General features: G+C 38.2%; 1 protein-coding gene across 8 annotated transcripts in view; it reads left to right on the forward strand.

Annotated features, from left to right (window-relative positions):
• Positions 1-19,854, forward strand: part of Phkb (phosphorylase kinase regulatory subunit beta) — a 174,183-nt gene that overhangs the window by 51,949 nt on the left and 102,380 nt on the right. For all 8 annotated transcript variants that reach the window (XM_075976785.1, XM_075976787.1, XM_075976790.1 and 5 more), the window contains one exon: positions 12,680-12,795. In XM_075976785.1, coding sequence (XP_075832900.1) covers positions 12,680-12,795 — 116 coding nt within the window. The remainder of the gene's footprint in view (positions 1-12,679; positions 12,796-19,854) is intronic.

Consider the following 19,854-nt stretch of genomic DNA (forward strand, 5'->3'; position numbering starts at 1 on the left):
GTTCCCTACTGACACACATGGAAGAACTGAAGAACTCCAATGGAGAATCTTCTGATGGGGGAATTGTATTTAGAGGATAAACTAATGCAAAAGACTCAGTGTAGATGTAAAAATTTGATCATTTGGAACTGAATAAATTTACTCCTTGGGAACTGAATGAGCAAAGTTCTTGAATAGCCGGGGTAGGATTGGGAATTTATGCCACAAACCGTTTATCCCAAATGAATGGTTTATTAACTAGAGTCACTCATTTTATTATATTCTTTTGAAATTTATTTCAAATGAATTATCACATCTTCTTTGAGTCAATCGATAAGTCATTATTTGAAATTTTACTTCTATGTGCCATGGTAATAAATTAATAGCACTGTATGGGAAGCCTTGAAGACAGACTCTTATTTCAAGTGCTTGTCTGCCAGAACTCAGAGGACTCAACATATTCACTTATAGCTGTGGTTAACAGTGACGGAATAGAAGGGAGACCAGGAAGAGGATGGGTGTGTAGAACAGAAACTACAGAAATTGGCATGCAAGCTTGCAAGCGTCTTCTATAGTCATATGGGACATAGTTGCTTCCTCTAGCATCTACCATGAAAACACTTTTGGAAGTTATCTACCAAGTTGACTTTTAAAAGATCTGTTGCTGAGGTTTTATTTGAGACTGATCATACACACATCCTATTCTTAATTATGTGCTAATTTCAAAGTCCCTGTAGGAAACAAGTTGTTTATCTTAACACCTATTTATGCAAAAATATTGTTGGCATAAGCAGTTTAGGAACATTAAACACAACTGTGGCTTTAATAAATTACGCCTTAGTCCTCTTTGTAAAAGAATATCATACATTAGTCATCTTAATTACAAGGTTTTTGTAGCTTATATACATAGATAATAAAACATTTTAGCATTTTTTTTGAGCTTTTGAAATAGGCCAATCAGCAAATAGAAGGTTTCCTAATAAGAGTCAGCATTATCACATTTTGTCTGTTCTAATCACAAAGGCAAAATTATACGATAGCCCCTTAAGAGTGAGAACTCTGGGGATTTAAGTGCAACAGTTCTCTTTAGTCCTCAGTATCAGTGAGCAATGCTGCCTTTCCCTCTGGCACTATGCCATTTGTTCACATTTCTTCAGGATTTAATACATCTGGCTTACAGTCTTCAAAGATTTTATTTAATTGTAGAGATACTATCTTGCTAAATTTTATACACATGAAAATTAATAGCCTGAAATGTGTGGCTAGAGAGATGGCTCAATGGTAAAGACCACTTGTTGCTCTTGCAGAGGACCAGGCCCTCTTCCCAGCACCTGCATGGTGACTCATGGTTTCTGTGACACCAGCGCCGGGGGATCTGGCCTTCACAGCTGCTTCATACACATGGTGGCACACATGCAAGCAAAAATGCTTAAACATAAAATAAAATCTTTAAAAATTCATCAGCCATGTCTCTTTTTTTTTCTGACCAGTACCAATATTAAGTCACAGCTTATGACTCATATTCAGAGTGCAAACTTCCAAATATAAGTGAAGGTCCATTATCCTCATCCCAACTCCTGTTCACTGAGCCTTTTGTGCCTTTTGTGTTAGAGTTGCGGGCGTTCACATTTCTCTTCCATTCTCAAGCCTCAGCTGTTTAGTGTGCACTTCTCCAGAACATTCCTTATCATTTTACACTCATAAGTTCTCTAATGGCTTCTTCCTCTTGGTTCTTGAACCTGATCATTTGTGGCATCTCTGACTTTTCATGCCTGGTCTTTCTTACGGCTTTTCAGGGCTTTTGCAGTTTGGTTTCATTGAGACAGAGTCTCAGCAGTGGCCTGGACCTGCATTTTAAATAAAGAAAATGAATAATTTGACTAATATATTCAACCATCGCAGGGGATCAGGTCCTCTTCTTACACATGTGCTGGTGCTGAAGTCTGTGTTTGAGGTGCTGCTTGTATCTTTCCTGAGTCTTCCCTTTATTCTCTGTATTCTGTGCTGTTTGTCCTATGTGACCACTAATGGGTTTGCTTTGTTAATTTATGCTTACTTAATGACTGAACATGTGCTTAAGTGATCTGTCTGCGTTTGGGGGAATCCGGGTTTGGGAGTCACACTTCCCCACTGTTATCCTTGGCAGCCTGACGAGATCTACAGCTTTAGTGACTTTAACTCAGGTCAAATTCAGGAATAGCCCATTTATGAAGCAAAATTGGAGATTCTATTTAGCATGAGAACTAGGAGAGAAGCGGAGTGGGCTCTCAGAAGAAAGGAAGGCATACGTAAAAGAGGGCAAGGCCTCCTCAAGTGAGATTTGTAGCTAGTGTTTTTTCAGTAGCTAGATGTGGAATCTTGATGGAGTTTGAAGTTGTTGTTTTTATCACTGGGTGATTCCTAAAGGGGCACTTTGGAGGATTGAAATTGGTAAGGAAAAAGTCTGTATCACGGGGATCCTGGATTCATAGGCAATGTCTTGGAAAAGGAGTGAGGCTCTTCCCATGGTCATATACATTTAGACTGTAGGCCTTATGTCATTGCTACTTTAATATAAAATGGCTACATAAGAAATGAATAGTAGCCTGGGGTACAATTATTGTATACTTATGGGGGGCAGAATGTGTGTACCATGGTACACCCATAGAGGTCAAAGGACAACTTACAGGATTTGGTTTTTTCCTAACACCATGTGAGATTTCGGGATCGAAGTAAGGTTTTCAGGCTTGGCAGCAAGCACCATTACTTGCTGGGCCATCTTGCTGTTTTCCAGATGTTAACTGTGCTGGAATTCTCGCTGGATGACAGGCTCCTTCCCTCCTCACCATAATTTCCCTGTATTCCTACCCATCCGTCTCCTACTCATCCATCTCCTCTACTGGTCCATCTCCTATCCATCCCCTACCTACGCATCCCCTACCTGTCTGCCTCCTACTTCTCCATCTCCTAGCCTTCTTGTCTCCTAGTCTTTGGAGACGTCATCCCCTCTACTTGTGTTTCAGGGCACGGTTTGGAAGCTCTCAGAGTAAGCACGTGATTCTATAGGTTTCACTAAATGCTTTACAAGCTGGCTAATACGGTGTCATGTGTCAGAACTCTGCAGACCATTGTCTACTGTGACTGTGTATATGTCAGCCCTTTGCTGGAACTCTAGCTTCCTGTGATGGTACACATATGTATTAATGCTGCTATTAGTGATCTTCTGCTGAATATTTATTCATATTTTTGGTGGGATACTTAAATTTTTAAAATTAAGCTCTTATCTTGAAATTGCTGTCATTTCATTGATTTCATGATGAGGCAATGAATTTATGATTAGTCTAAATCAGTATCTTTGATTTTTAAAAAATGAATTCAGACTTTAAAATAATTACTTTTGTAACTTTTGTTGGATGTATGATACTTTTATCATGTTTTTAAAAGCCTGTTTGTAATTTACATTTCAACCTAGCTCTTAAATTATAATCATGAAATACTAGGTTAACTCATCTTTTTCGTATGATTTCAGTGTCTTAAATAAACAAGTACTGATTTTTCTCATATAGTAAGATGACTGAGGATAGCTAGCAGCTTGATTTGTTTTTTATCCCGAGTTGCTTTTTTAAAAAGTGACAAGAAGGTGAAAGGTTAATTAAAGCAGAAGAGGGATATTAGCTTCTTCCCATCAAATGCAGTCCTTCTTTTCAGAAATATCAAGTCTCCAATACTCTGCTGTTCTTGGCAAAGCTGTTTGCAGTGGCCATTAGATGAACAAGGGAGCTGAGAAGCTTTCTCTGTAGAGAGAAACCGTGAACCACATAGGTAATTTACAGTTTACTGGTAACAACATGAAAATGACAGATAAAATAAATCACTTTGAAAATTTGTTGATAAATACGGAGCCTATTGTGATAGTGTAGTGTATAATGCATTTAAAAGATTAAAGAGACATTTCCTATTTCTTTATTTGTAATTTGTGCTGGAAACCGGTTCTGGCTACACATCAAGTGCTAGGAGTGCACATAGTCTGTGCACTGGTCACAGTTGCTTACTCGATTCACTGTCATTTACACATTATCTACTGTTCCTGATGCAATATGCAGAATCTGGAAATTGCTTCATGTAGTTTTTTTTTTCTTCATTTCTCTTCTGCCGTAAGTCCTAATGCAAGTGTGGCCTTATTGGAGGAGGTGTGTCACTGGGGTGGGTTTTTGAAAAGCCCATGCCAGGCCCAGTCTGGTTTTCTCTCTCTGTCTCTGTCTCTCTTTCTCTCTGTCTCTCTCTCTGTCTGTAACTTGTGAATTAGATGTAAGCTCTTAGCTATTGCCCTAGTGCCCTGCCTGCCTGCCTGCCTGCCACATGCTCCCAGCCTTATTGACAATGGACTAAACCTCTGAAACTGTAAGCCCATCCCAATCAGATGCTGTATTTTATAAGCTGTCTTGGTCATGTTGTCTCTTCACAGTAATAAAGCGGCAGTAAATAAGGCATAATTTAAAGAAGGAAAACTGGAAATTGGGAAGTACTGTGGAATGACAATAAAATGACGTTTTAATATTTATGGACAGTGTTATCAGGGTCAATTCCTGCTACTCAGGAAGTTGCAGCAGGATTGGAAGCTCAGAGCTTACCTGGATTATGGCATGAGTTCAAGGCCAACCTGGACAATATATTGAGACCATGTCAAAAACAAAAAGTAAGAGACTGGAAATAGATATACTTCATGATAGAGTACTCCCATGGCATGCTCAAGCTCCTTGGCTCATTTGCCTAGTACTGGAAAAAAGAAAGCCTTAGGAAACACAAAGGATGTAGAAGGAAGAAAGCACCGAAGACTACAAATAGGAATATGTTTCAAAATTACAATTCCCAGCAAAACCAACTTTAAAACTAGAGCAACAGTAACAGCTAGTATAGAGATGTCAAATTGTAGACTATCCATGCATGTGTTCTCTCTTTCCATTCCTCTCATGCTCCTTTGATCATTAACTATTCTTTAATTCTCATTGGAGCTCTGCCAGTGGCTGTTGTTCTACATAAAGAACAATGAAAACAAAGACCCTGCCTTTGAAATTTATATCTTAGTTGGGGAAGTTAGCAAAAAGCCCACTTTCTAAATAAGACAAATTCAATGCCCCCAGCTCAAACAGCACAGTGTGATAGAGAACGAAAATGCATTGCTTTGATTGGATAGAAAAGTTGAGATTGTGAATTATGTTCAAACCAACGCCAAGTGACAGTAAGAAGAGGAGGAGACGCTGGGGATGGCAGTGAATCAAGTATCGACGAAAGCTGTGCCTGGCTGCAAATTAAACAACAGCCCCGCCAGTTAGTAGCAGCTTTATTTCATGCACCAGTAACTCTGCTTGTAGACCATCTCGGCCATCTTGGGCTGATGTATGCTGTTGAGAATGTAAAATACTTTTTCCTTGCTTGTTTGGTACCATTATTGACACAATTTATCCAAACGTTATAGCTTCTGGATAGCATGTCTGCATTGGTAAATAAGAATTGAGATAGAGGGTTTTTAAAGTTTCTCGGGCCACTGAGATGGCTTAACATGTAAAAACTCTTTCATCACAGCTCGGATGACCTGAGCTGCATCTCCAGAACCCATGGCAGAAGGAGAGAGCCAACAAACGGAAGTCATCCACTGACTTCCACCCATGGGCCTTTGCGTGCACTTGTCTTGCTGTCTTGAGGATAGCATTCTAACTGGGGTGAGAGTGAATCTAAAAGCTATTTTAATCCACATTTCCCCAATAGCTATGGGTGTTGATCATTTAAAAAAAAATACTCATTAGCCAATTATGTTTCTTCTTTTGAAGTTCTTTTTCTCATTTTTTGATTGTGCTGTTTATTTCCATGTTTATTTTTGAGTATTAATCCTCTGTCAGGTCTAGACCTAGCAGATTTTCTTCCTGTCTTCAGGCTGTCTCTGCTCCATGAACTGTTTACTTTGCTATAGCAAAGCTCTTTTAGTTTCTTGAGGTTCCATTTGTTGTTTTCTGTGTTTCCTCAGCAACATGAAGTACCAACCGTAAAGTCATGATGTATGCCTATATCTTGAAGTGTTTTGTGTTCTTTTTCCTCTGTAATTTTAGAGTTTCTGGTTATTGTTAAGGTCTTAATCAATATGGAGTTGGTTTTCATGCAGGTAAGAAGTAAGGATCTATTTTCTTTCTATTCCATGTTGATACACAGTTTTTCTAGCCCCAGTTTTTGAGGAGAATGTTTGTTCTCCAGGGTATATTTATGGGGATTTTGTCAGAAATCAAGTTGTGTAACTATGGATACTTATATCTGGGTCCCCCTGATTTTCCCCAGTTAATCTACATGTCTGGTTTGGTCCCAGTCTCGTGCAATTTTTATTACCATGACTCTGTTAAATTGAGTGTGATGGTGCCTCCAGCATTACTTTCCCCTCAGGGTTGCTTTGGCTATTCAGATCTTTTTGTTTTGTCTGAATTTTTAGATTGTTCTCTGTAGTTCTCTGAAACATGGTGTGGAATGTTGAAGGGGATTGAATTGTATCTGCAGACATAGTCCATCCATTTCACAATAGTCATCCCAATCTGTGACTATGGGAGGTCTCTCCATCTTCTAGAGTCTTCTTCAAGTTCCTTTTTTGGTATTTTAAAGTTTTCAGAATATACAGGTCTTCACTTGCTTAGTGAAGTTTATTTCAACATTTTTGCTTAGGTTTTTGTTTTTCTTTTTTTGAGGGTAGTGAACAGGACTTCTTTCTTAATTGCTTTTTCAGCATGTTTGTCATTGGTACACAAGAAGGCTATGCATTTTTATATGTAAGTTTGCATCTTGACATATTGCTCTAACTGTTCATTATCTCTTAGTTTTCTAGTGGGCTCTGTAGGGTTTTGATGTATGGAGTCCTATTATCTGCAAGTCACAATGCCTCAATTTCTTTCTTCTGTTTTTCATCCCTTTGCTTCCCTCTCGTCTGTGAGCTCCTTCAGGGCTCTGGTTAGAATGATAGACTTGCCCAATGTGCAGCTCTTCAGTGGCATGGGAAGAAGAGTCTGTGAAGGTTTTTCTGCAGACTTTGATCCCCCACGTCCCAGCTTCAGTATCATGCCTGTCAGGTTTCAGCATACGACCCAGTTGGAGTTTGCTGACAGTGTACTTCACAGAGACTCTCCTTTGCTGAGCCACCTGGGTCAAGGGAAGTCTTTGGAATGGAGTCTTGTTTCCCTGGGGTAGCTGCCATTACTAAGTGCCCAAAGAAGGAGGAGTCTCCTGGTTTCAGGTATTGCTGCCCTGGTGTGGCCATTCTCTATCTGTTTGGCATGTCTGTTTTCCTGGATACTGGCTTACCATATATAATTATCCATCTTAGATTTAATGTCTTTGTTTCTGAACTTTGTGAGAACTCCTGAGACTTTGGTTATTGGTGTTTTGTGCTAAACAGGGAAGAGGGGGTTGCTTTGTTTTATTTTCAGTGATACTGAAAACTAAGCCTGAGGCCTCATGCCTTTTTAAAATAATAGTAATAATAATCAATTTTGAAACTGAGTAAAGATAATCATGAAATATTTCCATCAAAGGTAAACAGTAAGTAGAAACATAGCGCTCAATTTTACCAATTAAACATATGTGTTCCAGTCAGAGTTCTCTAGAGAAACGGAATTGATAGAATAAGTCTGTATTTAGTCATAAATATCGATATAGAAAGTGGATTTATTAGAGTGGCTGTGGTCCAGCTAGTCCAACAGTGATTGTCTCCCAGTGGAAAGTTCAAGAATCCAAAAGTCATTCACTTAGTCCTTGAGGCTGGATGTCTCAGCTGATCTTCAGTATATCAGAATCCCGAGGTGGTCTCTAGTATCAGTGGAGGAATGATTTTTGCCTGTGAGAGTGTGGGAAAACAGACGAAAAATTAAAAGCTTCCTTCCACTATGTACTTTATTTAGGCTGCCACCAGAAGGCATGGCCCAGATTTAGAGTAGGGTTTCAGACCTCAACTGATCTGTGTATTTAAGGTGGGTCGTTCCACCTCCCATGATCCAATCAAGAAAAATCCTTCACAGGTGGGCACAGCTGCTTGGGTTTTCGTTAATTCCAGATATAGCCAAATTGACAACCAACAATAGCCATTCCAAAGTATAATAAACACATCATTAAAATTTGGCTTTACTGTTGGATCTGTGATTTTTGTTTATGTGTATTTGTATGTGCATCAGATTGCTATTCATACATGCTTATGCAAATAAAGTGCTTGTATTTGTGGAAGATATCAGGTGTTTGGTTCTATTGCTCCACTTTACATTATTGAATCAGAGTTTCTCAGCAAAACTAGGGCCAGGCTGGCAGCCAGCAAGCCCCAGCTTTCCCTCTTTTCTGCCCTTGCTCACCAACACTAGAGTTTTTTTTGTAGTGCTGGGGATTTGAACTTAGGTCCTCATGCTTGCTCAGCAAGTTCTCTTGTCCACTGAATTTTCTCCCTAGGCCATGAATTATTTTATTTTGGTAAATTTTAGTTAAGATATTCTTAATGATTTTGTTGGGTCATTTATAACTTCAGTCAGTCCTCATCTAATTTCTTCATTTAATTTTTTATTTTTAATTAGAATGCAATTGCAGGTGATTTTGAGCTGTCTAATGTGGGTGCTGAGAACCAATTCCATCTTCTGCCAGAGAGATACATTTTCTTAACTGCCATCTCTTCAAGCCCTAAATTCTTCACTCTTAATCAGAAGTTGCCGTATAAATTATATGTGATTTTAAAAAGTTTACTTGATATAATATATATTTAAAGTGTGGAGTGTGATGTTTTGATTCAAGATGTACATTGTATCAAATTAGAATAGGTGATTTAGCATAGCAGTCACATTTCTTTGTGTTGCAAATATTAAAAATCATCCCTTCTATAGCTTTTGGAAATATATAATAACTGCTAACTATAGTCACTTAACTAACTAGTCCTAGTGCTCCTGGACCCTAGATTTTATTCTTCTTAACTGAATTTTGTAAGCATTAACCATCTACCCATAAATAGTTCTGAGAATCTAACTTAAAAAATGAGGAGTTACTACACATATTGATTAATTTGGCTTATTGTAGTGAATGTTTTATATACATGCACACACATATATAATTTTATTGAGTGAATAGTAAATGAATTATAAACTTACACTTGTTTATTCACTTTGAGGTCCTCTTGATATCAAATATAGCAAATTTATTATCATTACATGCCTTAAATTTTATAAAGCCCTTTAAGATTTTGCTTTTCGCACATTAAACTGTGTCCTAAAATATTATTTTATTTGCTCCCTATTGTCAAAGCATTTCAAATGTTTCAGTTATTTTTTAAAGATATTCATAAAACATTTAGAAAATAACAGAACCATAATTTGGAAGTGAATATTGAAGGTGTTTATTCTAGAAATATTTTTATATGGACTTCTTCCAAAAATAGATTTCAGTGATATATACCTTCAAAGCAAGTTGTCACGAATCAGAAACTGGTATGCCCCCCTTTCTAGGGGGCAAAGAACGTTGGTCCCTGTCTTGATTAACCTTCTTTGTTGCCTTGACACAGCCTAGATAAAAGCCTCACCTGGGGAACTGGCTAGATCAGGTTGGTCTGTGGGCGTGTCTGCGAGGAATTGTCTTGTTTATTCATTGATTTAGAAGGGCCAGCCCACTGTGGGTGACATGATTCCTCAGAAATTCCTGGGCTATATGACAAAACTAGCTAAGCAGGAGCGAGCCTTCCCAGAGGGCAAGTCAGCAGGCAGTAGAGTTCTTCCCTGCTCCCTGCCCAGCAGGCTCCTGCTTTGAGCTCCTGCCCCATCCCTAAATGATACACTATAACCTGGAAGCATCTCTCCCCCTCAAAAAAAACTCCACATTTTCCTCCCCAGGCTGCTTTTGATCAACAAAGTAGTTTGTTGTTGTTTTTGTTTGTTTGTTTGTTTGTTTGTTTATCACAGCAACAGAATGAATCTTGCACGGGTTTATAGAATCAGCATTGAAGTTAATACAAAGAATACCTAGGAAGTGATTGTGATCTTTGCTCTCACATTTGGGCAACCTCTTGTCTCCTTGGGTACCCAGTTCTCTCTCTTTAAGCAATGAAGAGTTAGGTGTTCTCTTTCATCCAAATTATGTGTTTGTATCTGGTCCACCCTGTTGTTCTCTCCTTCCCTCCTCCCCATCCATTGATCCTCCTCCTCTTCCGAAGTATTTCCTCTGCTTTCAGTTCCTTTTCAAGGAAAAACATATACTATTTGTCTCCCCGGGCCTAGAGTGACATTTAACTTATCAGGTAGAGGTCCAGATTAATCTATTTTCCTGGAAATTGTATAATTTTGGTTTTTTATTCAATTATTGGATAATTGTTGCAAGGAAGGGCCCGCTGTTTGTCCCGGCTGCCTGGCTACCTTACACCCGAAATAACCACACGGAAACTGTATTAATTAAAACACTGCTTGGCCATTAGCTCTAACTTCTTACTATTTCTATCAATCTGTGTATCACCACGAGGTTGTGGCCTACCAGAAAAGTTTTAGCACATCTACCTCTGGCCACAGTCCATGGCGTCTCTCCGACTCTGCTTTCTTCCTTCCAGAATTCAGTTCTGCCTTCTCCGCCTACCTAAGTTCTGCCCTATCAGCTAGGCCAAGGCAGTTTCTTTATTCATTAACCAATGGAAGCAACATACGAAAAGAAGGAACTCCTACACCAGATAATATTTTGTTTATCTAGATCACATTTTCTCTCTCCACTCAGTTTATTATAATTTATTGTAATCCTGGGCCTGGATTCTCATCTATTCATCTGTTGATGTATTTATGTGAAAACTATAAAGGATTTATATTTATGAATCAGGGTTGTTATGCAGGTCTGTATCTCCTTATTTGCAAAATCCTTTGCAGTTAGATATATTTCAGATCTTAAGGTCACTGACATGGTGAGAAATGGTTTTCTACCTCCACGGTTGCCATCTGCCCTGCACATGCAATACTGTGACACTCGTGTCCTCACTCACGTGCACTTGTACTCATGAATGCAGACGTAGTCATGCATACACACATGTGCACAAAATAAATGAATGTAATCTTAAAGGCAATACTGTTCAGAAATACAATAGTTCCAGCAAGGCTTAAGAGAGAACTCTATAATCCTTACATTAATATTTTTCTAATAAAGCATATGAATAGTCACATAAAGTCCTTAGGCAGAAATCTCATCTCAGTTTCTGGTTTTGCTGAAGAATGATTTAAGGGGAAAGAAGCTCTTTGAGAGCTTGTGGAATTTTGTAGCTACAAACAAGAGGAGTAGACCAGTGTACTATTAGAGGGGGTGGAGGGCAACGCGTGAAACAAAAGATAACAAGCTATGGTTATGGCTTCAAGGACATCGAGAATTATTAGCTATTCCATTCTTTTGAATTAAGATTGGAGGAAAATTCATTTTTTTAAAAAAGCGTTTCATTTGGAAATGAGCAGGACTAACATGATTGTCCCTCTGGGAACCCAAGGTAGCAGTCAGAGGTTGGTTTAATACTTAGAGCCTTGTGAGGAGAGTGGTAGGTAAGAAGGGCTTGAGTGTCCAGAGAGAAAATCACAACACTGTCAAGATTCCTAAAACATTTTTGACTAAATGAGGTGAAAAATGGCTGACCTCTAATTACTTTCATTAGTGATTTGGGAGTTGGAAAATATCACCTCCAAAGATTTTGAAAAGACCACTCAGGACCATGCAGAAGAAGCTGGCTTTATTGTCAGAAAAGGGTTGAAGAAGACAGAAATGCAACAGAAATCAGGTTGACTGTCTGAAGTTACTGTCTTTTTAAGACTGGAGAAGGCTTAGCCTGCTGCCAGTGGCTTCCTCTATGTTCATCTCAGTGTAGCTCTCTCCAGTCTCCATTGTCCTGCACAGCTTCCCACTGTGGGCTGTGTTTATAATCAGGATCTATAGTTACAGAAAGGACAGGGAGGAAAATTACTCTCCAGAAGCATGGACTGAAAACTCTAGCTTGATCAACAAGGAACCAGAATTGTGCAGAAAAGAAAACTCGATTTCAGTTTTTAAAAGCTTATTTTTTTTTATTCTTCAAAGCTTTACAGTTTATATATGTGTGTGTGTGTGTGTGTCTGTGTGTGTATTTCATACAGACAGCTTAGTTTCAAAATATTTCCCAATATAAAATACTGTTCTATGTTTTACTCATTTCTTATGATATGATACATAGCCCTCATAAACAGTGATATTACCTCATAGAAGAAATATAGTTGGAAACTTCAAAGATTTAAATTTTATAAGCATTATACTTGAAAATCTAAGTATAGCAGAGGACTCATAATAATGTAATAATCAGAAGAATTAAATGTGTTTTTAAAAAGTTCTTTAGGGTCCCGGAATGTAGCTTAGTTGGTAGAGTGATTGCTTAGTGTTCACAAAGCCCTGAGTGCACCCTGAGCACAATATCCAGCATCCCCCAGTCTAGGCGTGTCATACGCCTATATTCACAGCACTCTGGAGGTGGAGGCTGGAGGATGAGAAGTTCAAGGTCATTCTTGGTTACACAGAAAGTTAGAGTTAGTCTGGAATATATAAAACCATGGTAAGAAAAAGAAGGAAAGACAACAGTATACTTTAGGAGATAAGTTCATACTTGGATTTCATATGGTCTTTAATTATTCTTCTCAGTGTTCTATGTTGTCTCATATTCATTTCTTTTCCTTTCTTTTAGGTCTCTTTTATTCAAAACCTTGTATTTTGTGTCGAAAGAGTTTACCGTGTTCCTGACTTTGGTGTCTGGGAAAGAGGAAGCAAATACAATAATGGCAGCACAGAACTACACTCGAGGTATTTCCCCAGTTTCGAGGGCATAGTGTTGTTTAAATGTATTGATTTGAATATGAAACTACAACTTCAAAGCATTAAGTTGGATCTCCTGTTAATTCTAGTACAGCTTGTATTCCTGTCCGTAATCCAAATAGGATTCACTTTCAATAAAAGCAATGTTCTTGGCATCATAGACAGATGTCTGAAAGGAGCAAGGCCTGTCTTCCACTCCTCACCCACAGTTCAGCCCTCTCTTTAACCCACAGCTTGGCATTTCTGGTAAACCATGTTGAATCTTTTCCTTTGCAATTACATTATTTGAGATATCAAAGATGTTATGTCCAAGCGCCAGCGGTCTATGCAGCGCATGTGAGACTCCTTTCCATGTTAGAGATGATTATTACCCGGAGCATGGACTCTCATCCTTTTCCATAAAGCCTGACTGCCGTCACACATTGATCTGTAACTCGTGTTCAAATAAAGCAACAATAGCTGATGACTGAGGTTGGTAATTTATAAATTCTCTGTATGCATTGTTGTTGAAGAAATAGCTTTAATAACTGATGAGACCTTTTATTTGTCCTAACTAAATGCTTTGGAGGTTATCTTTTGACTGATTAAAAAACAGTACAAGTCCATGGGCTCTGCTTTTTTTGAAAGGTGGTGCACTAAAAAACTTAAGCAAAGGTCATCCATCACTAGCAAGAAGTTTGAATTGCTGACACTCCGATGAAGAATAGAAACAAGGCTGGAAAATAGTGGTTAAGACTCGACTCTGCATCTTTGGGGCTGGGAAGATGACTCAGCAGTTAAGAGCATGTGCTGGTCTTTCAATGAGTACCAGAGTCTCACTCAGTCTCTATTGTCTGGTGGCTCAACCCCCCCTGTAATTCCAGTTCCAGGCAATATGATGCCCTCTACAGCCACTTCATGTGCACATGCCCCGAAACAGGCACACATATACGCATAACTTAAAATAATAAAATTAATCTTTTTAGAAAAGTATTTACAACTCTGTATGTTTTGATTAATGACTAATCTATGACGAATTAAGCTAATGTAATAGGCTTATTTTAAAGCTTCTTCCAGATCCTAGCTGTGTAAACTTGAATAAGTTGTATAATCGTCATACGGCTTTATTTCATCTTTAAAATGAGACTAATGGTAGCTACTCTATAGGGTTGCTACGATAATTTAAGTACACTATATATTTTGAATACCTACCGTTAGTGAGAACTAGAATACTGATATATCACTTATTTAAGAACATTTCAGTACAAAAGACTGAAATAAAAAGGACTGTCAAATTAATCCTGATAAGCTAGTATATAGGCCATTCTGTATAGATTTATATCACATGAAGCATTTTTACTTGTAGAGCAGAATAGCGGCAATCATTGAATTTAGTGAAGTAGAGAAATTTTGTGAGAAAGCTTCATTTAGACAGTTATGTCTGACAACTCCTAAACAAGTCTAATATGTTTTATTTCTGCTATCTTCTAAATTACATCCTCAACATTCAGACAGCAGTTAAATTGCATGAGAAAAAATTGATCTGTATAGACAGTGTTATTTAAAACTTTGCTTTTTTAATATTTTGCCCCTTCTTTGCTTTTTAGTAACCACTTAATTAGATGCTATTCTGATTCTACTATATTATTTTCATCCTAAAATACTTGAACTAAATTTTTTTCCATGTACAGAAGCTACCAGAAACTCAGAAAGAATTTTTAGTTAAAAGCCCTATTGAAAATGAACATCTTAGCCAGGCATAGTGGTGCACACACGCCTTTAATCCCAGCACTTGGGAGGCAGGGGCAGACGGATCTCGGTTGCACAGAGAAACCTTGTCTCAAACAAACAATAATAATAATAAATACAACATAAAAATAATAAAAATAAAAGTAACCATCTTGAGATGTCAGTGATGAACACACAGAAACGTCCAGTGGTTTTCTTACAACTCAGGTGCCAGATTTTAATCAATGATTAGAAAATCTCTCTGTGATTTTTTTCTTTGCTATGCTTTTCATGAAAAATTAATTTTAACTGTAGCTGGCCAGCTAATGAGGTAATGAGGTTTGCCATTTGAGTTTGGTAGGTTTCATGCATTTAATATTACTCTTATTATTTATTTTATGAGAATTTATTTTTTCGTAGACACCCTCATCTCTGAACTATTTTCCATATTTGCCTGTTTTAGGTGTCTCATCTCTGATGCCGAAAGAATATATTTTGAGACAATAAGGAAACTGTGTTCCATTGTGTTCATGGACACAGTAATAGTATTAATAATAGGCAACCAGTGTCTTTCTGTACTGTGTAGTAGAATATAGAGCTGATTCCACCTAGGGATCAAGTCATGACCCTTCATTGCTTTATATAACAGGAAACCTACATATTATGTGGGCCTATTTGTATCTGTTCACCACCACAGGATTCACAAGGCTTACTGTATCTGTAAGCTTTTCTCTTAATTCACACTGCTTTGAATTCATCTATATGGGTGCTCTTCTAAATGGAGCTACTTCTAGACAGACCTATCATAGATTGAACAGACCATAAGTAGAAAATGTGTTTAGTATATTTACTCTACTAAACATCATAGTTTTGCATTATATAGTACACCAAGGATTATCAGCTGTTTATCCTCATAATGACATGGCTAACTGGGAGCTGTTTAGAGTGTAATTATATTTCTAACCTGAGAAAATATAAAAGTTTAAAATGTGTTTTCTGCTTAATTGCTATTACTTTTACATCACTGTATAATAAAAATACAAGTGTCTTAGTCACCGCTATCTTGCTGTGAATAGTCAGCATGACCAAGGCAACTCTTTTAAAAGAAAACATTTAATTGAGGACTTGCTTACAGTTTCAGAGGTGAGTCCATTATCATCATGGCAGGAAGCAGAAAGGCATGGCTGTGGAGCAGTAGCTGAAAGCATTATATACTGACCTGCAGGTAGCAGGTGGCTGGTGGCGGGGGCAGGGCGGGGCGGGGGAGAGGGGATGTCGGTTTAGGCTTTTGAATTCGTAAAACCCAATCCCAGTGACACATCTCCTCCAGTAAGGTCATACCTCATATGGCTTCCCAAACAGTAACACTCCCTGGTGATTAAGCATTCAAATATATGAGTGCTTAATCTCATTACGCCATTCTCATTCGAACCAGCACAACTAGTTGAGTCTAACAGAACCCTTTAGTCAATTACCCAAATCCTGTTTGTAGGGTGGGGCGTCAGTATTAGCATCTATCGCTGGGGTTGTTAAAGTGCTTGCCTTAGAACTGAGGACCTGTTTTGATAACCAGGTCTCCTGTTAAAATGCAGGGTGTGGGTGGTGCACTGGGGAGGCAAAGACAAGTAGATCTTAGGGGCTTGCTGGTCAACCAGCCTAGCCAACTTGGCAAGGCCCAGGCCAGTGAGTGCATTGTTCTAAACTCATGGTCACTGTGATTCTCTTGGATCAGGCATCTGTCTGTGTGTAGCAATGCTCGTGGTATGTATACTCTCCTTACTTTTTGGAGTCTTTGCCACTCCTGTGTCTGCGCTTTATAGATCTCTGTAGCAGCAGAAGATGGAGTGGAGGATGGGGGATGTGACTGTTGCTGAAGCTTTGGCTCTTCCTTCTCTTGGCACACTGAGCAATGCCCTTCTAAGCTGCACTTTGTATGCAGAAGGCTTCGGTCCCTGCGCCACTGAAAAACTCATTTCCATGTTCTGAGACTACTCTGCAGTCCCCCCTTTTACATCTATGCTTATCAATTCTTTAATAATTGCAGTCTGTGGTATTGAAGTGTTATCAAATATGTATTTCAATCATACAGAGAGCCTTAGCCCCTTTGCCCCTTTTATAAAGGGAAAAGGTAAAGTTTGGAGGGGTGTATAATTTTCCCCCTTAAATTATACTCATTGTAAATGATAGAATCAGAACTAGATTCCAGGTCAAGAATACTAGGGTGAAACATAAAGCCACTACACTGTGGTTACAAGGTCATCTTTAGTTCTTGACATTCTGCTTTCTAGTCTACACTTAATATTTCTTAGATATGCCCCAGATTGTCGTTTTTCAACCATACTCTTCATTCCTTCATCTGAACTCCATCAAGTGCAGCCCCACCCTTCCCAGAGCTTCAGTAGAAGGCTCCATTAATTGCTCCAAATTTACCACTTCTCTTAAACGTCTCCTGAGTCATCTCATTTGCTGGGCGCATGCTTTTTCTGCTGATTTGGTTTTTTTCTGAGTCTGAACTTTCAGTTTCTCCCAGGACACCTGGGATCCACCAGACCAAGTTCCTCCTTGCTCTCCTGTTTGTTCCTGAGGCCAATAGCACCTTGGTTCTATTTATAGCAGTATCAGTTCTCAACTCTGCTTGCATATCCAACTAATCTCAAATTGCCTCTGGGGCTGCGTTTAAGCCTGGACTCCTTTTCTTGGCGAAAAGTCAAGTTTTACTGCTAAAGCATCCATTGAACCCTAACCCTAGCCTTAAGGGACAGTTTTCCAGCACTGACTCCTAAATAGACTCTCCCAGTCAACCACATCATCCCCTTGCTTCCTCAGTAACTCTTGTGTTTGAAATTAAAGATGACATTAGAAGTAAAAGAATTAAAATCCAATTAAGTTTTAAAAGTTTTATATTCTGTTCTCCTTGTTTTCTAGTAAAGAAAAAATATTAGGTAAGTAATAGTTTGATTCCTTTTTATTCCTATGGCATTAATTAGTTAAGTTAACTAGTTGGTGTTTTTTAAATTGTTTTTGTTCTCTCTCTCTCTCTCTCTCTCTCTCTCTCTCTCTCTCTCTCTCTCTCTCTCTCTCTCTCTCTCTCTTTTGAAGCAGAATCTCACTGAGTAGCTCTGGCCTAAAATTCACAGCAATCCACTGGCATCTGCCTCCAAGTGCTGGGATTAAAGGGGTATAGCACCATGCCTGGCTTACTTAGGAACTCTTAAGTAACTTTTTGTTTTCTAATTTGACTATAAACATCTCTCTATCATTCTGCTTCATTTTATGCATTTTTCATATGGAGCATTTGTAAGCAACAGTTGGATTTGCAATACTGTAAAGTCCTTGTCCTATAAATACGATTGAACAGCTCAGGGAGCTAAGACCAAGTGGTCTAAGCAGAAGTTTGTGAGCCTGGTTTCAGCCTGGCAATGTGTAGGTTTCCTGGTATCTTATTAATTAACTAGCTTTAATTTTATCATCTTCTCTAGAAATTATTTGTTTTTTATTACAAATCATTTTGTTACAAACTACCTTTAAGTAATTATTGCTGTATTTTAGCTTTCTTAAATGGACTCTGGAAGAAAACTTGTGATATCACCTTGCAGTGATCTTCTCAGCATATGTTCTATTGCACAGTCACTTAATACAGTCAACAACTCATAACTGGATCATGAATTCCTTCTGCCATTGAAGTATTTCTTAATTCTCCCAACAGCATGTATTATTTGTCAGTTAAATGTGAGATCACAATAGAAATAAGTTGCTGTTGCCAGAGATTTAAATAACTAGTTAGTTAATTAGTGTGTTTGTCGATTTATAGCATGTCTAATTACTTATTTAATTATATTTGGAAAGAAGATTAAAATATACGTAAGCAGTAAATGTGTATTTTAATTAAGATACAGTGTTTACTTCTTTTGTAAAACCATTTACAAATCGTTTTATAGCCACTCAGTTGCCCCTCCTCCCCAGCCCCACTGCCTTTGCTAAGTTTACAAATGGTTCAGCTGCTAGACTTAAATGGTCCTCCTGATTCAGCCTCCTGAGTATTTGGGACCCACACTAAGCAAAACAAAATTGATGTTTCTAATACCAGCACTTGTAAGGTGGAAGGAAACAGGGGCAGACAGATTAGTAGTTCAAGATCATGGCTACATAGTGAATTTGAGGCTAGTTTGGGCTTCATATGACCCTGACTCAAAAAAAAAAAAAAAAAGATAAAATAGTCCCCTCTCCACCAAAACAAAACTCACTACAAAGCTACAGTAATTTAAGATGGTGAGATTTGTCGATACAAATAGACATAGATGAATAGAATTAACAGTCCAGAAGTAAATCTATTCATATATGGTCAATTTGTTTTGATAGTGCAATAACCCAATTAAGAATAGTCTCTTAGGTATGGAATCATGTGACAAATGGATAGCCACATGCAAACCAATAGGTAGATATGGATTTTGCTTCACACCATGTACAGAAATAAACTTGATGTAGCTCAAAGACTGTATATAATATGGAGAACTATAGCTGGCCGGAAAGAAGCTAAGCAAAGCAGTTGTGACCTAGGATTAGGTGATGGTTTCTAGGATCTGATGCCTGAAGCACAAGCATCACAAAAGGAAACTGCATCATACAGGTTTTGTGTGAAGTGATATTGGGCTCAATGCATAGTATATAGGATATTTTATACTTAGTTATTATATGCATATCATAGTTACATGGTTAGGTTTTTGTCCAGAAATTTGCAGGCCCTTCTAGAATACACGTATAAACTTGCTTTTCCAACAACAGTGATGATGTGGTGTGTCTCTATCTTGGTCTCGTCAGTAGTTTTTATTTTAGCCAGTCTAGCTGGCTTATAATGATGCCTAATTCTGTCTTTATGTGGCTTTCCCATTGGCTGATAATGTTGAACATCTTTTCATGTGTTTATTTGTGGTTTATATATCCTTTTCGGCAAAAATGTTTCTCTATATTTTTGTCAGTGTTCTAGTTAGATTTTTTTTTAGATTTTTTTTTTTGCTGAGTTTTGAGAGTTCTTTTTATAATCTGTATACCAGTGTTTATTTATTTGTTGGGGTCGTGGGGACTCAACCTAGGACCTCATGCTCACTAGGCAAGGGCTCTGCCCTGTGTTATAGCCACAGCATCTCATCCTATCTTCAAAAAATTAAAAATTATTTTATGTATATGTGTATGTGTCTGAGTACCACATACACACAGGAGCCTTCAGAGGTCAGAAAAGGCATTGGATCCCCTGGAATTGAGTTGCAGATGGTTGGTGCTGCCATGTGTGCGCTAGGAGCTGAACTGACTGTAAACTGCTGAGTCATCTCTCCATCCTGCGCA

The sequence above is a fragment of the Microtus pennsylvanicus genome, chromosome 6 (genome assembly GCF_037038515.1).
Source record: "Microtus pennsylvanicus isolate mMicPen1 chromosome 6, mMicPen1.hap1, whole genome shotgun sequence".
Lineage (NCBI taxonomy): Eukaryota > Metazoa > Chordata > Mammalia > Rodentia > Cricetidae > Microtus > Microtus pennsylvanicus.